The sequence below is a fragment of the Fringilla coelebs genome, assembly GCF_963513975.1.
Source record: "Fringilla coelebs genome assembly, chromosome: 5".
NCBI classification, from domain to species: Eukaryota; Metazoa; Chordata; class Aves; order Passeriformes; family Fringillidae; genus Fringilla; species Fringilla coelebs.
Window position 1 is genome coordinate 20029839 of NC_140033.1, and position 24576 is coordinate 20054414.

General features: G+C 41.0%; 1 protein-coding gene across 1 annotated transcript in view; it reads right to left on the reverse strand.

Moving 5' to 3' along the window:
- The window catches only part of MAPK11 (mitogen-activated protein kinase 11), a 30719-nt gene extending 18014 nt beyond the window's left edge, over positions 1–12705 (reverse strand). The window contains exons 1-2 of the mRNA XM_084205679.1: positions 12573–12705; positions 281–410 (exon numbers count right to left, since the gene is read on the reverse strand). Coding sequence (XP_084061805.1) covers positions 281–410; positions 12573–12685 — 243 coding nt within the window. The 5' untranslated portion in view covers positions 12686–12705. The remainder of the gene's footprint in view (positions 1–280; positions 411–12572) is intronic.
- Between the last annotated feature and the right edge of the window lie 11871 nt (positions 12706–24576).

A 24576-nucleotide genomic window follows, 5' to 3' on the forward strand; every position in this document is an offset into this window, starting at 1 on the left:
TTATTACTTTATTAGAGAAGAGTACAATGACTTGTTTGGAGTTTCTTTAACCTCACCTTCAAGATTTAATTAGATATTTTTAAAATAAAAATGCAGCATGTTGCTGAAAGCTTCTAAGGTCAGTGACTTCATGACACCTCAGGTGTCTAGGTCCAGGTATCTTGGGTAGCTAGACAGTTGCATACACCTTTTAGAAAAAGACTGTACCTAACTGAAATTAAGCTTATATTGTAAACTTTTGTAAGGTCAATCCAAAGGGAAGAACTCACTCTCCACTTACATTCTCATGCTTCATGTGCTTAAGTAGCCGAAGCTCCCGGTAGGTCCTCCGGGCATGGATAAGTGATTGAAAAGGTCTTGAAAGCTTTTTCACTGCCACCTTCTGTCTTGTTTTGGTATCATAAGCTGAGCTGAAGAGGGAAAGAAAAAGCCCTCGATGATGGCATGTTCTACAGCAAAGCTCTTCACCAGTTCACTGAAGGAACTTGCAGCCTCCTGAGGGCCCTTACCCCTTTCTTTACCCTCTTTCACCTTCTACCCAGGGACTGCAACCAGGGTGCTAGTCAGCAGAAACTCCCGAGTGTTTGAACACAGGTCCCTTGTTTTCCATCTAGCAAATTACTAATGCTTATGGTACTGTTCAGGACTCATCCCCAGGCAGACCTTTCCCTAAATGGCAGGAGAAGTAACCAGACAATTAGCTCCATTCGTGCAGCTCCAGCCTCCAGCTCCAAGACAGGGCTCATAGGGAATATGGGGATTCAAACTGAAGTTTGTTCTTACTGAGCAAATTGGAACTTTTACTAATTAGAGGAACACTGCCTTTGTATCTATGAATATTAATGATTATGTAACCATTAGCCTGATAGATGACAATGTCCCCAAACTGGTATCAAGTTAGGATGCTGACATAACCATGCCCTTCCCAACAAGTGAAGAATGGGCATGTTTTATATTGCAGCCACATGTCCACAGCATGTACTTAACATCCTACAGATGGAGGTGCCCTGCTGAAGAGGACGCTAAATATATAGTCAGTATTTGCAAGCAAGCCACAAATAAATGATGTCTGATATGTAGCACAGGGCTAAAAATGATCCCTGTATGTATTACTTCATGACACTACATAGTACATTAAAAAAAGACTCTGTTTGTAACCTTGTCTTAAGAAGAAAAAAATTTCTTCCAGTTGTTACTTTTACTTATTAAGTAATTGCGTTCAATTAAAATACCTAGAAATTCTCAGTTTAAAGAGTGGATAACATTATGTGTACTTGCTAGAGAGCACTAACAAATCAATAATTTCCCACACATTTATCTTATTACAGAAGTTTTTTGGAATTACAAACACAAAAATTAAACAACATGAAAATGCATGGAGTATAATGTCAACAGTCAGCAGACACATAAAATGCTATTAACTTCTTCTGCAGTGTTTTAAACACTCCCACTAATCGTTGTAGAACATACCTGCTAGAGACAAAAAACACTGATGGTGCCTGGAGTAGCTTCCAAACTAATATACAGAGTCTACAATCAGCTGCAAATAGGTGGGCTCTGACACATATTTGGTGCTATGCTAAAGTCACAAAGAGCCAAGTGAAGAGCAAAACCTCTCTCTGCAGGATAAGCTGGTGTTTCTAATCAGAAAAAACAAAGGATACAATCAACATGCAGGAAGAACAGTGGCATCCAAAAGGTGATTGCCCTAGAATTAACCCAACCTCCACGAGGCCAATCCAGAATTTCATAAAGACAGAATAGAAGCAAGTAGATTTAATTAACAAGTTTCCTGCAGGCTCTGTGGAAGGAGGGAGTCACTCATAAGATAAATGACTTAGATAAGCAGATTACTTAGCTAGTTCTTTGCAAGCATCACAGAAGCTGAACTTCTAGCAAGTTTTAAAGGTGTAGAATGCTGTGGTTTTGCTGAGCACCTCAGAAAGAGCATTTCCTGAGCAGAAGAGAGAATGCAGAGGAAGAAGGAGAAGACTGATATCACTCTGAGGAGTGGATGGAAGGGATACAACAGAGAAACTCGTTCCAACAGTGGGGCAGGGACTGAGTTATTCAGGATATGTGGCTTAATTACATGGAGCAGCTCAAGGAACAAACAGTGTGAGAAGAACTGAGAACAGAAATATCTTAAATTCCACATGACCAGCCACAAGGAAAACATGAAGGTTGCACAAATAAATCTAAAGAAATAAAAAGGAAGCCAATGCTTAGCTTCTAACATAACAAAGGTTAGATGTAATTGCCCTGTGTTTAGCCATGGGCAACTAAGCCAGTGGAGAACACTGCCAAGTCTCAGAAATGCACACTCTCTACAGTCTTTCCAGTTTTGGGGGGAAAGGAAATGCTTATCCAAGTAAATAAATAACATTGCTCCAAACAGCAGTCTGCTTAACATCTCAATTTTTCTGGTAATTCACAAGCCTTCCCACTCATGCTTCCACCAGTCTGTGAAATACTGTACACATTATACAGGAAGGCTAGGAAGAATTAGATTTTAAGCCTGTTATCATGATAAACATCACTCTCTTCCCAATTCTAAGTTAAAATGTGAATTTCAGTGGTTTAAAACCACTGATCTTTAAGATGAATTGCCTTTTATCTTCTATATGACTCAAGGCTGCAAAGCTTTCAGATGATACAAAACACAATCTTTTTAGCTTCAGTAATTCTTATGACAGCAGCTTTTTAGACCAAAGATGGTATCACATAAGGAGAGAGGAGGAAAAGGGAAAAGGAAAAAGAGAAAGGAAAGCTGAGTCCTGAGACCTCCAATAGGAAATCACGAATCAAAGCTGCACAGGGCAGGGACTGACTTGGTTTAAATGAGTACTTCCACACTCAGCTAACCAAAATTATAATCAGAGCTAATGCCGTCAGACTCCTTCCTTGCCTGGTTTATCCTCATCACAACTCAAGTTATTAACAGTAAAGCATTCAAAGATATGTTTCATGTTGTTTGAACTGTCTTGTTTGTCAAATTCAAGGAGGACTTGCATATGTGATCTCTGCTACTGCCTCTGTGATCACATTTTTAGACTAGATCTCTCTGTCTTGCTATTATATCATCATAGCTACAATCTAGTTTGTCCCCTGAATCCCTCATCAGCCACTGAGTAAACTATTAGGTGGATAGAAGGAAGGATGAGTTGCTTCCCTTTCTTTGTGATTTCCCCATGAACACTCAGCTTGCAGAGAAATCTCTGGTTCCAGTCAAAGCAAAAATACAGGCACACCTGTGCTTGGCACCTGTACATCCTTCCTTGGGGGCCTGTAACCAGCATGATTAAAATGAATGAAAATTCTTTTTAAAAAAACCCCAAACCCATGCTGATAACTATTTTGATTTAACAGGTAAGAAATAGAGGCCTATTTTCATGGTTTAACCACAGCTGGCAACTAAATGCCACACGGCTGCCTGCTCACTCCTGTCCACCTCCACCTCAGAAAGAAAAAGTAAACTTTATGTGTTGACATAAGAACAATTTAACAATTGAAACAAAATATAATAAAATTTAATCATGATGCCAAATAACTGCTCTAGGCAGACTTCCTATCATAATTTAGAAAGAAAAAGAATTACCACTATCTTTTCAGCTGACAAGAAACAAGTTTGTAACAATCACAGCAATAGTTTTTTCAGATATGATCACTCTTGACCCAGAACCCAACAGAGTTATGACACATTTTTTGCTGTCTCTCCTTTTCAAGATCAAGGATAAAAAGCCATTACTCTGCTGGGATGGCATCATTTTCACACAGATTAGAGACTTTGGTTTAGTGGGATTCTCAATCATTGCTTAAATTAGACTCACCTTTTTAGTGTTGTCAACTCCCATATTTAATAATTCTATTGAAGTTCCACTAGATGAAAGATCAATTTTTAGTTATACGCATATTTTCCCAGTTCTTAAGATTTCAGAGAAAAATTTGAACATAGGAAGCTACTGCAGTCCAAAAACTCAAGAGGCAGAAAGCGTGGGATTTTAACCTCAAGATAACCTTCAAGCCTCAAGATAACATTATAACTTTTGATGACCTATGGATTTTAGTAGCTGATGTTTATAACTATGGCTGTACATACAGTAATTTCCCTAGTATCCACGGAGTTTACCTTTACCCTCTGTGGTTGCAGAGCAGTAAAACTGGACGGACAGGCCATTCATGTATGCAGCCGGCTCAGACTCCTCGGGGATTTTGGGACTAGAAGCACACCATTCACCTGTAGCTACTTAGTCTTTGGCATCAAATTTGCTTCAGCAGCTGGAGGGCTGTTGGTAGGAGCCTGATCTTAAAAATCACACATGGAGCAAGCTTGTATCCAATTTAGTAAACTCCAGTATTGAATGCAGGAAGAGTCCTTCCTGGGATCAACTGGTCCTCTTGAACTATAGCCAGTCCCTGAAATTCCTAACACTTTGGGCTCAGAGAAGCTTACTAGCTGGGCACAGCACTACCCACAGTGCCTGGGAAAAGTTCATCTTGAATGCAGCATTCAGTCTACAAGTTCTCTGCATTCCTGGAGCCAGCCTAGATGTAGCCGATGCAGAATGAAGGCACGACCCAAAGCTGGCTGTACATGGTGCCAGTGTGGTGTCTCCAGCAACATTCCCGTTTGCTGTAGGTTACCCATGTCAGACAATATTCCATCCCCATCAATATTCCCATCCCATCACTCTGGATAACCACTGGATTTTAATTGTCTACAAAGTCTTTCAGCATTATAGCTGTACAAATTATTTAGGTATATGCAATCAAAGCAACTGATTTGGGGTTAGGTGAAAAAACCAGAAGACTAACTTATCAGATTTTTTAAATCCTAGTTTTTATTGAGATATGAAGTAGCCATGAAAAAAAGCACACACAGCATCCGTCCAATACCAGCAAAGGACCATATCAGCTACTGGCAGGGAAGCAAGAAAACAGAAAACAGCTATCCAAAGCCATTTTGAGTTAGGCAGGAAAGCAAACCCAGGAAATGGTTAATTTGTTTCTTCTTTATAAATGTTTTGTTACTGTTCTGCAAGTTCATGTTGGTGAACTTTCACTCCCTAAGAGCTAGCTGTAAGGTTTGTTTGCTAAACCGCACAAATCACAACATATATGTGCATCAAAAGGAAAGCATAAAGAAAAATTAGATGGTGGCAAGAAAAAACAGCATGAGGATGTAATGGGAAGCTCTGAAACTACATGTTAATCTTCTCATTTGACAAAAAAATCCCACTTGCTTGATGATGACAGGTTATTGTACTGTAAAAATTACATCCCCTCACTTGGATATTATTCCAACACACCATGCTGAGCAGTAGCATCAATGGTTTTGGTTTTAGTACAATGACTGTTAATTATCTCAGATTAATTTACCCACAAATATCCCACAAATATCTCTTACATATGCAACATAATTGTTCTATAACCAACATAAAAGTATGTTGCTTTTTTGTTTTAAGCAGACATTGAAAAGACTAAAAAATAATCACTCTCCACATGTTTATGTGAATACATCACCAGTTTTCATTCAATGGAACATGATCATAAAAGTGCTGTATCAGCCTCTGAATCCACAAGCCATATTTTATTTTTTGATCTGTCTCCTGTGCCTCCACAGTGACTTAAAAATTTAAGTAACTTTACTGAGGAGCAGTGACACTTTTTTAGGTGAAGCTACAGACAGTACAGCTTATATCAGTGGGAATGATGTATTTAAAATCATGGTTGTGGAAAAAAACGTCCAGAAGGTTGGGGTCATAAGCTGTTAGTTTCCTCAGCATGTGCAACCAGCTCATGGATACTAAAATAATCAGGCATTCTACATAGCCTGAGCCCAATGTCAGTAAGTAAACAAGAGTATCAGCCAACTGCCACTAAACCAGTACACTGCTAGTGACAAATGTGTTCCATTCAGTATTAAAAAAAAAAAAAAAAAAAAAAGACTGACAGGTAGTTTTATATTGTGGGTTTTGAAGCTTCAGCTAGAAATGCAAGCAGTTAATCTGGATATAAAGTTGAACATGAAAAATATCAGTGCTTTCAAAAACATTAAACAAATCCATACAGATAAAATCTCACTTATATTTTGTCCTTCTTTTTCCTATTCCTCCCCCCACTTCTCCTTCACATTTCCTGTTTCCTCTCTCCACAACAGCCAAAATATGAAATGGTAGCAATTTATTCCCAGGTTACATAGCGGTTTGAAATGTCCTCCCCCTTCCTGACTGTATGGGCAGAATTGAGATATTGTATTTTTGGTATGAAACAACTAAGGTTCTGAAATTCAAACAACTCCTTATGAAGCTGTACTGAAGCAAGCAACCTAAGACTTTCAGGTCTTTGGGACAGGGACTCTGTTTTCAACTGTAATCATGGCTGACAGCAGGACAGGAAAGGAGGCAGCTGTGCCACTGCTGCCTCATGTAGTCAGGAAGGTAAGTGTCATCAAAATATATTGAAGCAAGGATGGAGGAGACCTGCAGAGAGTACCTTCTGCTAATGTATCCTTACAGCCACGCAGAAGGCTGCCATTCCATGACCCTTGCAGCCTTTCTGCCACAACTGGTTCACCTCATGCCTCTCATCTACCATCCCATGCTTCCCCTTTCTTTAAAAAAGATCTCATTAATCCCCTGTGAAAGAAAACCTGCACAATACAAAGTCCCCCTTCTTAAACTTGTCTTTTCTTCACCTTTCCTACAAACATCTCTATCACCCTTCTCATGCACACTCACGTCATCTGCTCCCAAGCTACTCCACAAGCTTAGTGACAGCATCCTACATAGAAATCTGCCACAGCAATTCTCAGCCTCTCTCATCCTTCTCCACAAACACCTCCTTCATTAAGTCTCATTGGACATTCTCATTTAAAATAGGGACCTTGACACCACTAATTACCATCCTACTTCCCTTTCCTTTCCCTTCCCAAGTCAGTTAACTACACTGTTCCAACAGCTGGAAAATACTCAGGATGAAACCAGACAAAGGAAGGACAAGCAATCTGCATTCCACCCTAGTTTTCCACAAAACCACTCTCAATACACTCCCTATTTGATGTCTTCCCAGCCAGTGCTCAGAAACACCCTTCCTTCATGTACCTTTCACAAAAATTCCTAAATTCTTGACCTTCCTTGGCTTTGTAGCTGCAAATCCACTGTACTTTTATTTCAAGTGGCTATTTCTTTATGCTCCTCTGAGGGTCTTTTTTACTCTGTAACATTTTTTTGTTGCTTTGCTTATTTCCATCCATTCACTCCAGCAATATTGCTGCAAAGATCCTCTAATTGGTAACACTGACCATGCAACCTCTTTTATTTAGTTCTCCTCTCCATTGCAACCTCACCTGAAAGGCCTTGTTTCCAAGTATTTTTATGACATATACTGACTTTTAAGGGCTGTCCTACCTCTGTCTGGGGTCTCATATCAGCCTTCATCTCAGTTTTCAAGCAAGTGCTTGAATATGCTTAGAGGGGTCTATTGTAAATATCTGCACAACTAAAGAAAGGTGTCAATGCTTTCCTTCTGAATACTGCATACCAAAACCAGACAACTCCTATCAGATCTTGGATAGCAGTATTTTAACAATATTGTGGGAAAAGTTTCCAATAATTATAACCATTTGTAAGATGAAGTTCAGCCCCTGTATTTATATTGAAAAAAAAGACTCAATGAAAAAGCAGTCCAAAGGGAGTCCACTAAAATCCACATGTGCCTGGGATTGTGCATTTAGCCTGTAAAGATCTATACCATCTTCAGTTTCCAGCTGTATTTACATACAGCAGTTGTGTGTTATTACTATCCTAAAGGTTTATCTCAGCATTTACTGTTTAAAGTAGCATGTAGTGCTACAGTGATACACACCACAACTCCAGTAACCTGATCTCACATTTGAAATCATACACTTAGTATCATTACAGCTAACTAAACAGATACTTAAAAAAAAAAAAAAAAAAACCAACCTGAAATCATCAAGAACAGTCTTGGATGAAGGAATTTTTCTCTTTGTCAGCTAGATACAGTTTACAGCAGCTTTTAAAACCTTCACATGATACTGAATTGTCTTAGCATCTTCTTAGAGCTCCTCAGCGTGAAAAGGATGGTATCAGCAGTGTTATGTTCCAGTATTGCAAGCTAATGCCCTCAAAATATTTGTGAGTACCAAAAGCACAGAATGGGGTGAATGGCAGGAAAGAAGGGGTTAAACTTCAAGATCAGAGCCTTCTGCTTCTATTTTTCCACTTATACTTCCTCAAAGCAAAACTGTAGCCTAAACACCTTCCCCCATTTTTACCCAAAATTAGCCAGGACATAAACTTAATGAATCTTAAGCATGGGCTTAAAGTGAACAGGATAGAGGGATGCTGGAAGCATTGTAAATGACTTAAGGCAGGCTTTGCTTTCCTGCTTTTTTTGAACTGAGGCCTGTGCCACTACACTTTTACTTAGCAGGTCTCTACTTAAACACGTGTTAGGTCACCTGAGTTGGTGTTAGGTATTGCATAGTCTTAAAATCAAAAGAGACTGAAAGTAAGTACTACTGATGCCAATAGATTCTGAGAAAACAGTGCAGGAGTCTATGGTTGTGAAAAAACTCTGGACCCAGTTTGGCTCATCTTGCAAGGTCTGTTCTTTCCAAAGAAGGCAGAACACAGAGCCTGCAATATGCTAATGGGAAACAACCTGTTGGAGAGATCAGAGACAGCATGCTGCAGAATGCCGTCAATCCCTCCCAGGCAAAAATAGGACTAAATAGGTTAGAAGACAGTTTACAAAAGCTGGCATAAAAAGAGGCATCCAGGCTTTAAAAAGATCCAAAGAACAGGAAACCAAAAATCTATACATGTTACATAATTTGTGGTATAATAAGAAGTCTTTTAAAAAGATGAAGCTCTTTCTCAAGCGGGCAGCAATGCCACCTCCCAGAGGAAAAGGTGGTCAGGTATCAAACCACAGTGGAACAACCAGGGCAACACAGCTGGAAAGCACAGATGCTCCAGGTAAAGGTCCTGTTTATAAGCAATACCACTGGGACAGCTGGAAGACTCAAACCCAGCCAGAATTCTTATTTTAAACAGTGGAACCATAAGAAACAAGAATTTAAAACTCAGTTTGACCTGAGACATAGTCCCTTTTCTCTAGAGCTGAAAAGAAAGGCTTGTAGATTAAGACTACCTTGTGAAAGTAAGGTATCTTGCTTCCCATCTAAATGGCTTAATATAACTTAAATGCTGCAAAATTCTCAATTAGTAGGTCTGGTGCCTGGTCCCTTAAGAGTGAACCAGCTCTTTGACTTCTGTGACAGGTAATTCAACTTTAAAGGCTGGACACCAAAAATGCCTTTTTTGAAGAAAACTTTAAATTTAACCAAATTTTAGCTTGAGAAAGAGTTAAAATAATTGTCTAATAATTAAAAACCCTCGCCTTGATAGGCAAAGCTATAGCACAAAAAGAAAACAATTCCAAACCAAACCAGTTGTGCATGTAAATTTAATACTTGCCAATAAAACCCAACCCCTAGAAAAAAAGAGAATTAAGCAAAACATACTGTTGAAAATGCCAATGATAACTTTACTTGTAATTACATACTCCCACCTCCCTGGCCCCTGGCTTTAAGCTTTTTTTCCTAAACTTAAAAAATCACATCTGAGAGCAGCAAATGACAGAACATACAGGAGCTGGAATGGCCATAGGGAAAAGTTCAGGCAAAAGAAAGCCTTGCACAAAGGTAAGCTACAACAGTAACATAAAAAGTGCTTCAAGGATTAACTACTTGAGGGAAAGACCTCACAGTTCTCTCTGTGATTCATATAGATACTAAGGTGCAACTCTGCTTTGCAGAGCAGCTGAGTTTAGAGGATTTCCAAAACCAAACGTTCTTTGTGATATGTCATTAAAAAAGTGACAAAAGCAGTAGAACTCTTTATACAAGGGAAGATTTGGGGTTTCTACCTATTCTACATCTAAATAAAAACAAAACAAAACCACCAAATGGGAAAGCACTGTGCTTGGTACAGATATATCTCTAAAAGTGAATCTGTTTTAAACTAGTAGTATCTATCTCTGTAGCATATTTGATGCATCTGCAGCTAACTCAAACACAAATTCTACTGGACACATGAAATATCAATAAACTGGGCCAAAACACAGCCTCCTGGCACAAACTGCTCTATTGATTTTGAGCTGCCAGCAAAAGATGCTTAAATGCAAGTATTTACAATATGTTTCTTATTATCAGTTAGTAATTCAGTTACCCAAGTCTATGGGCTATGACAAATAATTTACTGTTAAAAAAGAAAAGGGTAGGCCTAGAGAAGAGTTTCACTGAGGTAGAAAAAATTTGTTACATCTTCTCATTTCAAAGCCAGCATTTGGAGTTCAGGACCTTGGCTGCTATTCATCAAAGCACTTAAGAATTTGTTTAATTCTAGTAGTTTCTGTAAGACTTGAAAATGTTTTTAGATATTTTACTGAATAGGAGTACAACTATTCACAGAAGCAATATAGCATATTACTCAAGGGAAAGGTTGCATCTCGTAGGTCTCCTGGGTAAAGCACATGCACACAGAAAGAAAAAAAAATCAATTTCAATAGACTCTAAAAATAGATGGCATTTCTCAGAGAGATGCATACCTTTTCCTCGCATTCAAGCTTCTGTTTGGATTTATACTTCATTGATGTTAACAAGGCTATTAATATAGAGCAATGTTTTATTGCTATATTCTATTTTTAGATGTCTGTTTTAGAGTAAACCTGTCTCATAGTATGTTCCAGTTTCCATTTTACATCTTCATTTCCTAGGCTTTGCAATTGATAAAAATTACCAGGATTTCCTTGGCTGTGCAGATTCAAAAACCAAAGCACCAGCTGTGCTGCAAGTGAACCACGACATGTTTTCACTTCCTTTGCAATTTCTCAAAAGTCTTGACATCTCATTACAAAATTCAGTAAAGTAGGTCTTTCCCTCAAAACTGTGTCAGCATAAATAGGGAAAGTAACCAGAAAAGCAGTTTCAATTGGAACACAAAAGTAGTTACTCTGCTTCTGTATATCCATCTAGCTCTTAGTTTACTTTCTCGTCTTTTCTTTCACAAACTAAGATTTTTATAGTGTAAATAAATTAAGTCGTTGTGGAACTATTCCCAGCATCTGCTCGGAACAGTTACCACATGCTAACTACAATGGCAGGTATCCACACTCACATGGTATTGGCCTAGACCTCCCTGGTGCAAGCATAAATTAGAAATAATTTAAAAAGAGAAGAATTCAAAGATACTTCACACCAGTTCCGAGTGTTTCTGCTGATAGTTGAAGGTTTTTTTTAAGATGCATACTCCTAGTTTATGTGCAAACTTGGATATTTCACAGACCTAGAGAATGAAGTAAGTAATACAAAACTATATAAATGTTCTCTGGTATCTGACTGAGAGAAAAAGTGAGAACTACTGCATGAGTTTAGAGCATGGCAAAACCCAAAGTTCTAAGGAAATTAAAAAAAAAAATATTTAGGGTAGCACTTGCATTTAAAGTGCCATGGATTGTTTATTATGGATTGTTTTACATATTTCCACTTACCCAGCTTACAAAAGAAACACGACTTTTTCTCAAAAACCCCTTAAACGCCACTATTATTTCCATAAATTGATTCAAAGCTTTTATAAGCATAGTAAAGTGTGCATCAAATACTAAAGTAAAGCCCAGCCTGCACTGGGAGTTCCCTAGAGTGCAAGCCTGACGTAGGAATTATCAAAGAAAGAGAAACGTTTTATGACAACATGTGGCAAACCCTCCAAATCCTTAAGACGCCGAAGCCCTTGGGCGGCAATCTGCCCGAATTTGCGATCCCCCCCGAAAGCACCGGGGGAGCATCCCGTCTTCTCCCACAGCCTGCCCCGCTCCGGGGGCTGCTCCCATTGTCTCGGCGGACAGAGCTCTCCCCCCGCCGCGGCTGCCCCGGGGCCTTGCGGGGTGTCCCGCTATAGCCCCGGCTGAAAGGGCCGCGGCCGCCGGGAGCCGTCCCGGCCAGCGGCGGACCCCGCTCGGACAGCCCTTCCCCAGCCCCGCCGCCGCCTGCCCGTCCTCCCCGCTCGGAACCGCCATGACTGTGCAGGATTCTCGGCTTCGGGGCAATTCTCCCTCCGGGGGAGGGTGCAGCACCGGCCGGCGGCCCCGCGTCGGGCGGTCACTCGGGGCTGCCGGTCCGGGGGGCGGCCCCGGGGAGCGGCCCGGCGGCAGCCCGGAGCCTGGGGGGCGGCCCCGGGGCAGCGGCGGGAGGGCGGGCAGGGGCTGCCCCGGGGCGGCGGCGGGCGCTGTTGCCCGGGTGACGGCGCGGCATGCCCGGCCCCGCGGGGCCGCCGGCCGGGGCAGCGGCGGGGCGGGAGCTCCGGTGCCGCTCACACCGGTGCCCAGCGGACACGCCCCCGCCCCGCCGCCGCCGCCGGCCCCTCCGCTCCCCGCACACGACCCCCGGCGCGGCGCGGGGGCTCCCGCCTGTCCCGCATTGTCCGTCCTCGCCGCCCGCCGGCTGCACCTGCCGGCTCCCGGCCCCTCTGCCGCCGCCCCGCACCTACCAGACGGACCCGTAGGCGCCGGAGCCGACGGGGGTGAGGTTCTGGTAGCGCTGGGGCACCTCCCACACCGTCTTGTTCAGCTCCTGTCGGTAGAAGCCGCCGCGCTCGGACATTTTCCCGGAGCCACCGGCAGCAGCGGCAGCAGCGGCAGCCGCCCCTCAGTCGAGGCTGCACGGCCGGCGCCGGCGGGGAGGAGGGACCGGGAGGGGAAGGGGAGGGGAAGGCGGAGGCCGAAGGGGTGGGGGCAGCGGCCAGGGCCGGGGGAGCCCGGGTGGGGACGAGGGGCGGGGGGGGTTTGACGAAGGGGCCCAGGATCCCCGGGGCGGCACCCGGTGTCTTTCCGCGGGGCCACCCAGGGGCTTGCGGGGAGTGGCGAAGCGCCGATCCCGCCCCGGAGCATCGCAGCCGGGGCGGTGACGGACCGGAGCGGCGGCCTCACCGCATCGGCCGCTGCTGCCCGAATGTGCGGGAAGGGCCCGCGCCGCCGCCTCTGCTCCCCGCGGGGACGGGTGGACTCGGTCATGCCGCCCTTCGCCTGGTGTTTGTCAGGCTTTCTAAAGCCTTGCTGACTGACACCTTTCTTACTTTGCCACGGCCACCTGAAGTTCCCTCTGGGCCCGCCAGGCTCCCCGCTTCCCCAGCTCGAGCTGCAGCGACAGCGGCGGTGACCCTGCGCCAGGGTATCCTCCGGGGGGGCAGTGCGGCCCCCGCTCACCGATGCAGCCCCGCCCAGGTCGGGGGTTTTCTCGGAGTCCTCTGGTGCCTAAAATTTCCCCTTACCGCCTTGACTCCCGCATGCAATCATCTGAGTCCTCTTCATCAATGAAGACTCGAGCCCTCAAGACAATAGATAATCTTGAAAACTTTAAAAGGCCAAAATTCATGCACCAGTTAAAGGTTCTCTGACTTCTTTAATGTGTGTTTTCTTCTCTCCAAAATGTACCTTATACAATATCTCAGTGACCTCTGAACTCATTGCAGCACTACTGCAATGTTACCAGTATATTTCTTTATGTATTATTTCCTTCCATGGCTTCTTATGCTTCTTTGAGCACCTGTAAGTAACTTGTACCATGCAAACTAGCATGTTTGCATAGATTCAGTGTACTGGGATTGCTTTACACCTGCCTTTGAATCACTGGGGAATATAAATCCTTGCTTTTCAGAACCCTCCTATCCCATGGATTGCTGTTTGCTTTGGCAAATAGCTGCTCAGTTTGTGCTAGGACACAATGTGGCTGTAGAGAACATGTATGCTTGATTAGATGTGAGCATGATGAGACAGAAAACAAGTGTTACAGATGCTCCAAACACTGGATGGTTCAAGTTCCAGCTCTGAAACCTCAGCCCATGTTGCATGACAGGACTTCCATACTAGGACTGTTCAAGTGAACAGCACCATCAACTTGGCATTTGCTGGGTGCATTTCAAAAAAAAAAAAAATACACGAATGGTACTACTATAACCATTTATCTGCAGCCATCCACTCAAAGACTACTAAGCGCTCCTAAAGCAATAGTCTAGTTCTCACTTCTACCCTTCTCCAGTGCAGCAGACCTCTCCAATTCTTTCTAGACTGCTCCTTGGTACCACTTGAATTTCTATTCTGAGGGCATAGTGCTTGAAGGAAGTGAAAAGTGTAAAAAAATCCAACAATACATTAATTTATTTTATTTTTCTCAGCACCACCGTATGGAGTTTTAAAACCAGAGTAACAGTGCAGTGACACTACACCAAGCCAAGAAGAAATATTTCTGTGACTCCCATCCCCCATCTTATTTGCCCCTCAACTAAGTGTCCCCAAATGTTTACCATTGCTAAAATGGAACAAATACTCCTACTTGCTAACTTTTATTGCACTTTGTCTCTAGAAGTGTTTTGGTGTATTAAATTATTTCTTTCTAACTGCAGCCATGATTTTTGGAAGTTGTGTCTGTCCATGTCTACCCAAGCTTTTAATCATGCAATTTCCATGATTTCCATGATTTCATTTTTCATATTATTGGTTAATATTGGTAAATATTTACAGCTGGTCTCAATTTTCTGTCTTCTGTGAGTTTCTGTCAGTTATTTGTGTTGCAGTCATGACTCTGAGATTGTGCTTGATATCCTTGTTTATTGGATACTACGTATATGGTCTTCTACTGTATGTAATGAGGGGGATAATGGAAAACGTCAAGATGCGAGGACAGTGTATTTGAGTTGTCTCAGAGCTAGGTAGGTTCTAGGCCTCCAGAAGCCTCCCACAAAGCAAGCCCTGACAGCTGCCTTTCCCATGGCAGAATCAGCTCATCCATCTTTGCCATCTCTGTGAAGGAAGAGGAGGAGGAAGAGACGGCTCCCTTGTCAGCTGGATTCTTCTCTTTTAGCTGCAGTTTTACAGGAGGTGTGAAAGCATGAAGAAAAGATAAGGTCACAGCTTCTGCTGTACATACGTTGCCTTCTTAAGAATTTTCACTGTCTGTACAAGAAATACTGTTACATAAAACTGAGACTGAGGGTGTATGGGGCTCCCATGGACAGGGAGAGCCCATGAAACAGCTGTGGACACTGCACACCCCTCCCCACCTTGCCCTGTGCGACAGCTCCTCACCGAGTCAAGTGCCGGTGGCTGGAGGGCAGCGGGCAGGGACTCGCTGTCCTGCACACAGGGCACAGCACCGGCACATGTGCTGCAGCGGGGCAGGCTGGGACACGCAGGCGGCTTTTGGGGTGGGATCAGCCGTGTGAGCCTCGTGGCTGGGGAGGGAGCCCTGCATTCAGGCAGGAGGAGGCTGTGCCCCCGGGCAGGGTGGGATGCAGTCCCTCAGACACACAGCAAATCTAGCAGGTACCAAAAGAAAACTTGCTGGCAGAGCACTAACTTTCTGTTGTGGCTCTTCTCCCACTGCATAGTCAAACCCTACACTACTCTCATTAGAATAAACTTCAGTGAAAACAAAGGAATTTATTATTTTAGCCAGTTGTGAGTTATTAATTTCCAGTTGTTCCTCATTCCTATTTTTTTTTTTGAGTTGGACTTGATGATCTTGATGGATCCCTTCCAACTCAATATATTCTATGATTTTACCTCCTTTTTTTGTTTGATATATTGCAGAAAGCTTGCACATCTTTGCTATCCTCCTCCAGGTTCCTTTCAATTCTCATTTATTCTCTCTCTAGTTCTGATTTTTGTATTCAGTTTACAAATCTCAAATTTAATATATAATGGAGTTCAAAGATTGCAATTTTCATACTAACAATAAACATGAAAACTCAAAGAAAGAAAATGCCACCTTAGTACTGAAAACATATAATTTCCTGGTGGAAAACATAATCATATTACTGTAAACTCAGCACTGGTTTAAAAAAGACTTTGAAAAACATGGAAAGACTGTTTGCAGATCAGAGTTCAGACTGTTCTCAATACAATTGCTGTGAATATAGGATAGCTCTAACTAAAACTCTACCAAGTATCACTGAGGTTTTAGGATGAACCACTGTAGTTCCGTCACTATATCTGTTACATAACTTTGTACTTGGAGATGTCCATTAATGGATTTCACCATGTCCACCCTAAGTTAGTAAACTAAACACAGTAATATTGTGAAGGTGCTCCCTGTGCCACTTTCTTTTGAAAATGTTGTAGGGTATATGAAATCTTTATAAAAGAAAGACTTATTTTATTATATTTTATATTTTTATTATTTATTTTTATTATTTATTTATTGGTTTTATTTGCAGGTTCTTGTGAATTTCTGAAACTACATCTACAAATATGTAGTTATAACATAGGAAAGCTGCCACTGTTTGTAATGACTGAAAGATAAAGTACAGACAGCAGAAAAGGTTAAATGAAGCCCTCTGTAAATAGCAAGTCAATCATTATCTACTCCTATCACATTGGTTTCCATGAGATTGCTTTGCCAGGGACCATGTATCTTTGTGACTGAATCACAAGACATGTTGCATTTGCCCATGAAATGCAACTTTCTCTCATATTTCTGCTATTAAGTGGCTGTTGCCAAATACCTATTTGGAAGGCTTCATAGCACCCAGATTGATCCAGTGGCCTGCTCCAGCCTGAGACTATTTTGTCCTGTTAGGTCTTAGATATTTAAACTAGAAAAGCTTTTTTTTTTTAATCTTGTGAGAACATGAAGGGTCTTGCATTGGAGAAAACTTAAAGTTTAGTTACTCATTTTGCACCTCAAGTTGATAATGAAAAGTCCAAGGCATTTCATACCTATAATGGGGTGTGAAATCAAATGAGAAATCCTGCTATTAATTGAGGAGTTTTAAAATCTCGGTTAAATACTAGTAATTATATGGGAAGAATAGGTTTCTATTCTTTCTGAGAAGAGAGATTCTAATATGGCTTGAGTTCAGAGCTCAGGCTTTGTTTCCTTTTTTTTCCACATTCCTTCTCTGTGGAATTAGGATGGCTGCTAGATATCTCTATGCCAGCTTTCCACATTTATGAACTGAGACTAGGATTGTTTCCTTATTTTAAGGATAAATACATTAGACTGATACTACCTGGGATAGTAATAGCACTTGTACTAGCTAAGCTTATTGTTTGCAGACATTGATAACAATTTTTCACATATTCCTATCATACTGCTGTGGATACAAGGTGGGAAATATTTTCTAATATGCTGTTAAAAATGTAATTCTGACCAAAAAAAAAAAAATCAGTGTCCTTTACCTGAAATTACAGAGGAGTGTATCTTGGCCTCCTGGAGTCTACCAGAACAGGGTGGCAGTGTTTTTTCTTCATGCAGGAGCAACACATGGCTGTTATTCTAAGATCACGTTGCTGTTAGATATCTCAATGTGATTGGGACTGCAAGCATGCTGGCAATTGGTGTCAGAAGTCCCCAAATTAAATAAAATACAATATCCTGCTCAGTCATGTCAACAAAGGCTTCTCAGTGTATGTACATCACCAGAAAAATAAATAGAGATTTGACTTTATAATAGTTTCTAATTAAGTAAACAGAGGTCCAGATATGAGGAAAGGCTGAGATGGGCTATTAATACATAGTGCTATATTTTCACTTGCAATCCATGTAATTATGTTGCCTGCTGAATTACAACAACACCATGATGCTATATTCTTATGCATAATAGAGCATCAGTCAAACACAGTCTAATATTGACATGTATAATCAGTAGCTGCGGAGAGCCCAGCACTGCTCCCATTCGAGTCAGATTTCATTATGAGAATGGGAGCAAGAACACATTGTTCCAAATGCATTCACTTGGGCTTCTGTCCTGAATATACATCAGCTGTAAATTTTTTCACAGTGACTGAAGGTACTCCAAAGATAAAAGCAGATGCAGATGTAAGAGCCCAAGCTCTGTGCTTTTCTGATGCACATTAAGAAATCACACTCAAGGAAGACTGTTTGACTGACTACTGTGTTGTTTCTTTTGGCTCCAAAGAACGCCATGGGTTCTTTAAAATGGCTGTGCATTGCCAATCATGAATTCCTCTAATCACAATCCAAAAATAATTATGTATTGGAACAATTATATTATTGAGGTGTCAATCTGGCTAAAACTGTGCTTATTCTGCATGCAAAGTCAATATGAAGAAAAGTTGTTACTTACAGGATTTCTAAATGCCATGGGGTTGTAGATGTGTACAAACTTGCACCCACACCCATAGGGCTGCTCTGTGAGCTTTGGAACATGGTAAACTCTATTACAGTGCTTTAAAAATATGCAAATATTTGCAGTTGAGGGAGAAGAATATGAAAGCAATATCTGATTCAGCTTTAACTCTTAATGAACACTTATAGAAAGTTGATACCAATGCAAACTTGTAAAAGCAGAACACAAATTTCTAGTAAATTAGCCTGACTTAGTATGAGGTGCATGTATTCACATGCCTTCATTTGCCATCTGCTACTCATCTGCAGAATTTCGCACTCCAATCTGGCGCTGTTCATTTCTCATAAAGCAGTTACATTCAACCTTGTCATACTGAAAATACTGCATCCTTCTTCATAGTTGTGTTTTTCAGTCATTATTTGAGATATTGTGAGGATACAAGTCAGGCGGCTTGAGAAAAATGGTACAAGTTCAGTTGTTCTATTGTATGTAATCCTGTCCAATCTGTCTGTAGGGTTTTTTTTTTTTTATTAGCATGACTCCATGCTAATGGAGTGGGCTAACAGAGTGGGCTATTTCACAAAGGTGAAAAGTGAGATTTCTACTTTAATCCCATTTTATTCCTCACTCATGTTACAATGTCACCTTCTTGGTTTTGACTCAATAACCTGTCTTTGGACTCTGCTGAAAAGACCTTTGGTTCCTCAAAGTAAATGTGTCAATAAGGCTTCAAATAATGGTTGCAATGTGACTGTAGCGTGACAAATGATACCGCAGATGTTGAGCAGTGTGGACAATAATGGATCTGATGGCGGCATGCCCTCTACTGAGGCTTCACAAGGGCTTGATAAACCCAGGGAAATGGCTATTGTGTGGCTTGGCAGGCTGTTATTGGGCACATTTGGACCCAAAACATACCTTGTTTGCTAAATATCTGGATCAAACTTTCTGCTATTATTATTATAGCAGGATGGTAGGACAATAATGTAATGTTTTAAAAATCATTTCAAACAATCATTTGGATAAAAACTGTGATGCACATTCTATTTGGGAGCTGCTATCCATAAAAGAAGGCAATTTTTTCGCAGTTTCATCATAATTCAGGATATATTTGGTACACATTGGCTTTTTCAGGCTATATAGACCATGCAGCTACTGAAATCTAACTGTAGTTTTATTAATGAACCTACATAGTCTCTATGCTGTGAAAGAGCAGCTTATTGCTCCTTAGTTTTTCTTGTATTTACAAGAGTTCTTATGAACTGAACTACAAAAGCTGTGCCCACAGCTTAACCAACTTTCTTATATATGTATGGCCATCTTAAAACAAATTAAGCCATAAACCTTTGTATGTAGAACTGTGTAGACATATGACTAATATTTCAGAAATAAATATCAGGTCTTGCCTCAGTTTACCTGTTTTATATTACTGTTCTTGAATTACACAGTTAGATTAATGAATAAAAGCAATGGCAAACATAAACTTTTTGAGGAAAAATTATTTGAGGGACTTGAACCTATGAATTTAAGCCTGTTAATATCCCTTTTATAAACTTGAACTTAACAAAGGGAATAATGAATCACTCTAAGATCAGAGGCCCTGGAAAGGAGTGGGGTTATCAGTAGTTGCAAGGAATAAGTGAGACAAATTCTGACTGCAACAAGCATATGACCACACAAAAAGGGGAAGGGAATTGTGTTGAAAAGAGTTTTCAAGGGAAGACTGCTACACTGATGAATAATATCAGACTGCAGGCGACTTCCAGTCGTTGAATTACAGGTGTAACATTTGCCATCACAAACTTACTGAGTGCCAATTAATAAATATTTTCACTGGCCTTATCAAAAAATTTATGTTAGGTTGTCCACTACCAATGTGTATTTGTGATTATGTCAATGCTGATCTCTGGCCTTTCTTTGGTGTTTGTCTTTCCTCCAGTGTATTTCTAGACATCAAGTATGTCTCTGGCAATATTAATTTCTCTCAGCTCTTTTTGTCTCCTATGGTAAGATAGGCTCACCTCTTGTTTGTAGGGTTTTGAGGAGAAGACCAAGCAGAAACTGTAACAGCTACTCCTGTGGAGTTAAGTATTTTATGAAAAATGTTATGCAACGGTTCTCTGTGGCCACCAGGGAGTTACAAACTAATCCTTTTTTGTACTAGAGTCTGTTGTTCAAAGAGGAATTAATTATTCCAAATTTCCTTGGGGTTTTATTTGTCCTGTAGTAAAACACAGACTGTCCTGTTTGCTGCTTGCTTACTGTTATCTCCTGCTTCAAATGGTAAAATAATAAATAGGTTGAGATTTTTTATTGACAGAGACTTTCAGACTTGAATGGCATAACTGGGCTTTCAAAAGCAAAGGTCACGTCCCCTGCCTTATTTGCTTGAACATTTAAGTGACAGGACAGTGACCTGTGGCAAAACCTTTTAGATTCCCAGTGTGCATTTGGGGGCTCTTCAATATAAATTTTTCATGCATACCTAGTTAATGTTTCTGTCTGTAGTGGTTTTTAACACTAAAAGGAACCAATAAAAGAATTCTTTGCTGGCAAAGGCAGCACATTTGTTCTCAACACCAGCCTGTTTTACAGCTAAATACCTTGGTAAACTAATGTTTCTTAACACTACTTCTTATCTTCTTCAGTCTCTATTTGAGATGGAAGAAGACTGAGTATACCTTGAGAAATAAAGCAAGTATGTCCTTAATTGCAGCTTAAAGATGGTGATTTTTATGCCATGCTACAGATGTTCTTGAAATTATAGTGGAGATGGGTGTGAACCCAGCTTTTATTACTGCCACAGTAACTGTTTCATTTTACTCCAGTTAGACGAGATACTTCTTTCTCTAGTGTTCTACCTCTTTTTCGCAGTAGTGTGGAACAGTGGATGAGTTTGTAAGAAGCCTCTTTTTCAAATATAATTTTAAGTTTTATCTGTCCCAATATATTCCAGTTTCCTTCTAAAATGCATCAGCCAACTGAACTGTCCAGCATTTTTTGCTTAGAGGTAGAGCTTATATTTTCTTTAAAACCTTGGAATGACTGGAAGCATGGCAATTGAAACAAATTCTCTCTCCCCATCTTTATCCCTCCATTTCATAACATACAGGTTTAGCAAATATTGTATCAATTTTAGGTAATTCTTCTAGAAAGCTCTGTAGAATGCTTTTCCCAGTAGGGGCTTTAGAAGCACCAGGTTTTCTGTAACATTTCTTCTTTTATTGGTTTTCATAACTTCTTCTACGTTGAAATATAGATGCAGCAAACCTTGGATCAAGCTTCATTTGAAAGTGGTTTTGTTACGTATTGTAAAATTCAAGTCCTTTACAGCTGGTCTCCTGAACTCAATGGATGCCCTTACAGAGTGTCCATTTACTCCTTGTGCCTGATCTGTATCTTGGTTTTTTGTGTGATGCTGCTGCACTTACCTGACAGTTGTAGCAAGTCTCTCTGACATGACTCAGCAATTATTAATGTATTTTGAGGCCGAAATCAATGTCTGGACTTGCCTCAGTTTGCGTATCCTACACTAAGATATATTTTGAAATGAGGATTAGCAACATTTAAAGCACCTATGGCAGACTATTTTTTCCTCCAATTTAGATAACAAGCATGTTACCAGGAGCTCAGTGGAATGGTGTTTTGTCTTTATACAAATAGAGGCTGCTGGGTTTTGAACCCAGTGAGATCCTAGTACCTGTGAATGTTGTTGATATCTCCCCCAAGACACACCATGGTGCTCAGAGTCTGGTTCTGTTCCATCTGTGCCATTCAAAAGAGTCCTGCTGCAGATTCTGCTCCTTGCTTTGGTGTGATGAATTGCTGCATACTGGAAAAATAAGGTACTTTCTATTTGATTCTGCTATGGCAGCAGAAGAACTTTGCAATCACTGGTGGTTTTGTGGACAGGTGATCCTGCAAAGTCATTCAATCTCAGCACTATTTTGTGTGCTGACTTACAGAAATTGCTAGCTATAGAGTAGCTTCTTTAGTCTTGGAAAATCAATAAATTATGTCATTAGCTATTAGAACCTCCCACACTCCTTATGCAGGTGGAGCAGTAGATTTTTAGCAAGCATCTAGCCTCTTGAAACTATTTTGTCTTCTAGATAATGGTTTTCTCACACTGCAACAACTGCAATGTCATCACATTTAGGTCTTTTAGTTTAATTCAGCTGGCTTCTTCTTTTCCCTCATTTCCAGTTGAGGATTCCAGACTCATTTCAAACTGTCTCTCACTCCACAAATAATATCTATTTGTTAAGACTGGATGCCATCAAGTCATTAATACTGCAAAGTGTGGCAAGAATTATGATTGTTCTAACAATATTTGATGATAATTGGAGCCTGGACTTGACCTGTGAGATTCCTTCCCAGTGCTGTGATGTTCCTATTGCAAATCACACCAGCAAAAGACCAAATGGCAAAGAGAAGAAAAAGCTAAATCATGACATATAGACTTGAAACAGCAGAAGAAATTCTCTGTGAAGGCACAGCCCCCTACCTCAATCTCACTGTCCAGTGACTCATTGTACCTCAAACTGCCCTACAAAACTTAATTACACCAGAGCTTAGATTTCACAGCTATGTGAAAACCTGTTCAGACCAGGAAACATATTTTTTGTTAAAAATTAAAGATGAGAAGGCTGTGTTCTCCCTCAAGAGTAGCTATTTTCAGGTATTTCTTTCTATAGTCATGCATGCATAATTGTCAGCAGTTCTGCTTTAAGAGGTAGGACAACTTACCCTAATTATTCCTGGACATTTCTTGCCTAGATATTCATGCCCACTCTTCGTGTGGACTTTTCCTTCCTTCCTTCCTTCCTTCCTTCCTTGGTTGCTTGCTTTCTTGTTTGCTTTCCTATATCTTAGACCAAAACAAGCCTTACAGATATTTCCCACAGTCCCACACATGAGAGAAGAAGACAAAAAGAAACTTGAGGCAGCTGGGTTGGCTTGCATTAGTCCCCACTGCTGTATTGATTGTGCATTCTCTCTCTTTAGCTTACCTAGGATGGGGAGGTTTGACCTATTCAATTCTGCTTGATCTCTTTCTTCCCTAATGTCTACTTTTCACCATTCTGTTGATAGATCCAGGCTGTATGGCTCTAAGGGTCTGCCTAGCAGGGAATTTCCCTCTGTAGTGCAAGCTATGGATAGTATGTATATGTGAACAGCCTGGAAGGTTCATTGTTAACAGGGTATGAGGAAAAAATTACTGAGATTGGTTCAGTGACCTGCTTCCATTCATGAAATATGCAGTAATCACAACTCAACCTGTACTAACAGCAGGCAATATTTGTTCAACAAACAAAAATAACATCAATAACAAAAGCTTAACCAAGGTTCACACTTGCTTTCTGAGGTACAAACTGGTAAAGTGTAGCTTAGACAGAAATATCAGTTTCATTAGACCTTTTGGTTAAGATGATGGCCCTTAGCTTAAGGAGTATGACAGGTGATGCTTTAAAGGAAAAGGCCACAGATGACAGTGCTTACATCATAAATGTTGTAGCTCCCCTGCTTTATTTAATGAAATGACTGTAATCATAGAGAGGAAAGTAGACAAATGTTTCACACATATGGCAGGCTTCAGCAATTCCCCCAACACAATGAATGCAATCTTTCCAGCTCTAGGCCTTTGCCACAAAGCTAATAGCTCTACTGTTCTGGAAACCAATCACATGCCCCATGCCTCTCCCTGCAGGTGCAGCTTTCCTGGGCAATCCAACCACAAACACTGTATTTTTGCACTCTCATGTACAGGAGTAAGTTGCAATCCTGCAATCAGAAAATGCTGTGACCAGAAGTCATTACAGTGAATTTTCTGAAGTAATGCAAAGGCACACAGGAAATAGCTTTCTATGATTTAAAGCCTTTTCACGTGGGCTGCTAAATCCTCAGAAACAGCAACTAGTAACTGAAGACAAGTGATAGGTTATTACTTTCTCCCCTGTCCTATTTTTCCATCAAAGCAGGAAAGGAAATTAAAGATAAATCTGTTTTTATGAAATAGAAATAGGTTTTTTTATTACAAATAAATCTTGGACAAAAACAGAGCAAGTGAAAGCACTGCTGTTTCTCTTTTTTGGCAGGTAACTTGGTAAGGTATGGGACAGGTGGCTTCAGGAAGTAAAATACTCCATGCCTCTGCACGTGTTTGGTGATCTGTTAAAATAGCAGCTGTCCCACTCCCATCTCAGTCATAATGAGAAGGCAATTATTACAGCCATAATTATCATTATAGGTAAGCAAACGGGCTTCAGCACAACTTGAATCCTGGCTCTTTTGCTCTTGTTTACCAGAAGCCACACACTGCTCCAGGCAATTCACACAGCAAGCAGACACATCCAGTATCAGCCAGAATGAGGAAGGCTGTTGACCAACACCAGCAGTTGCTTAG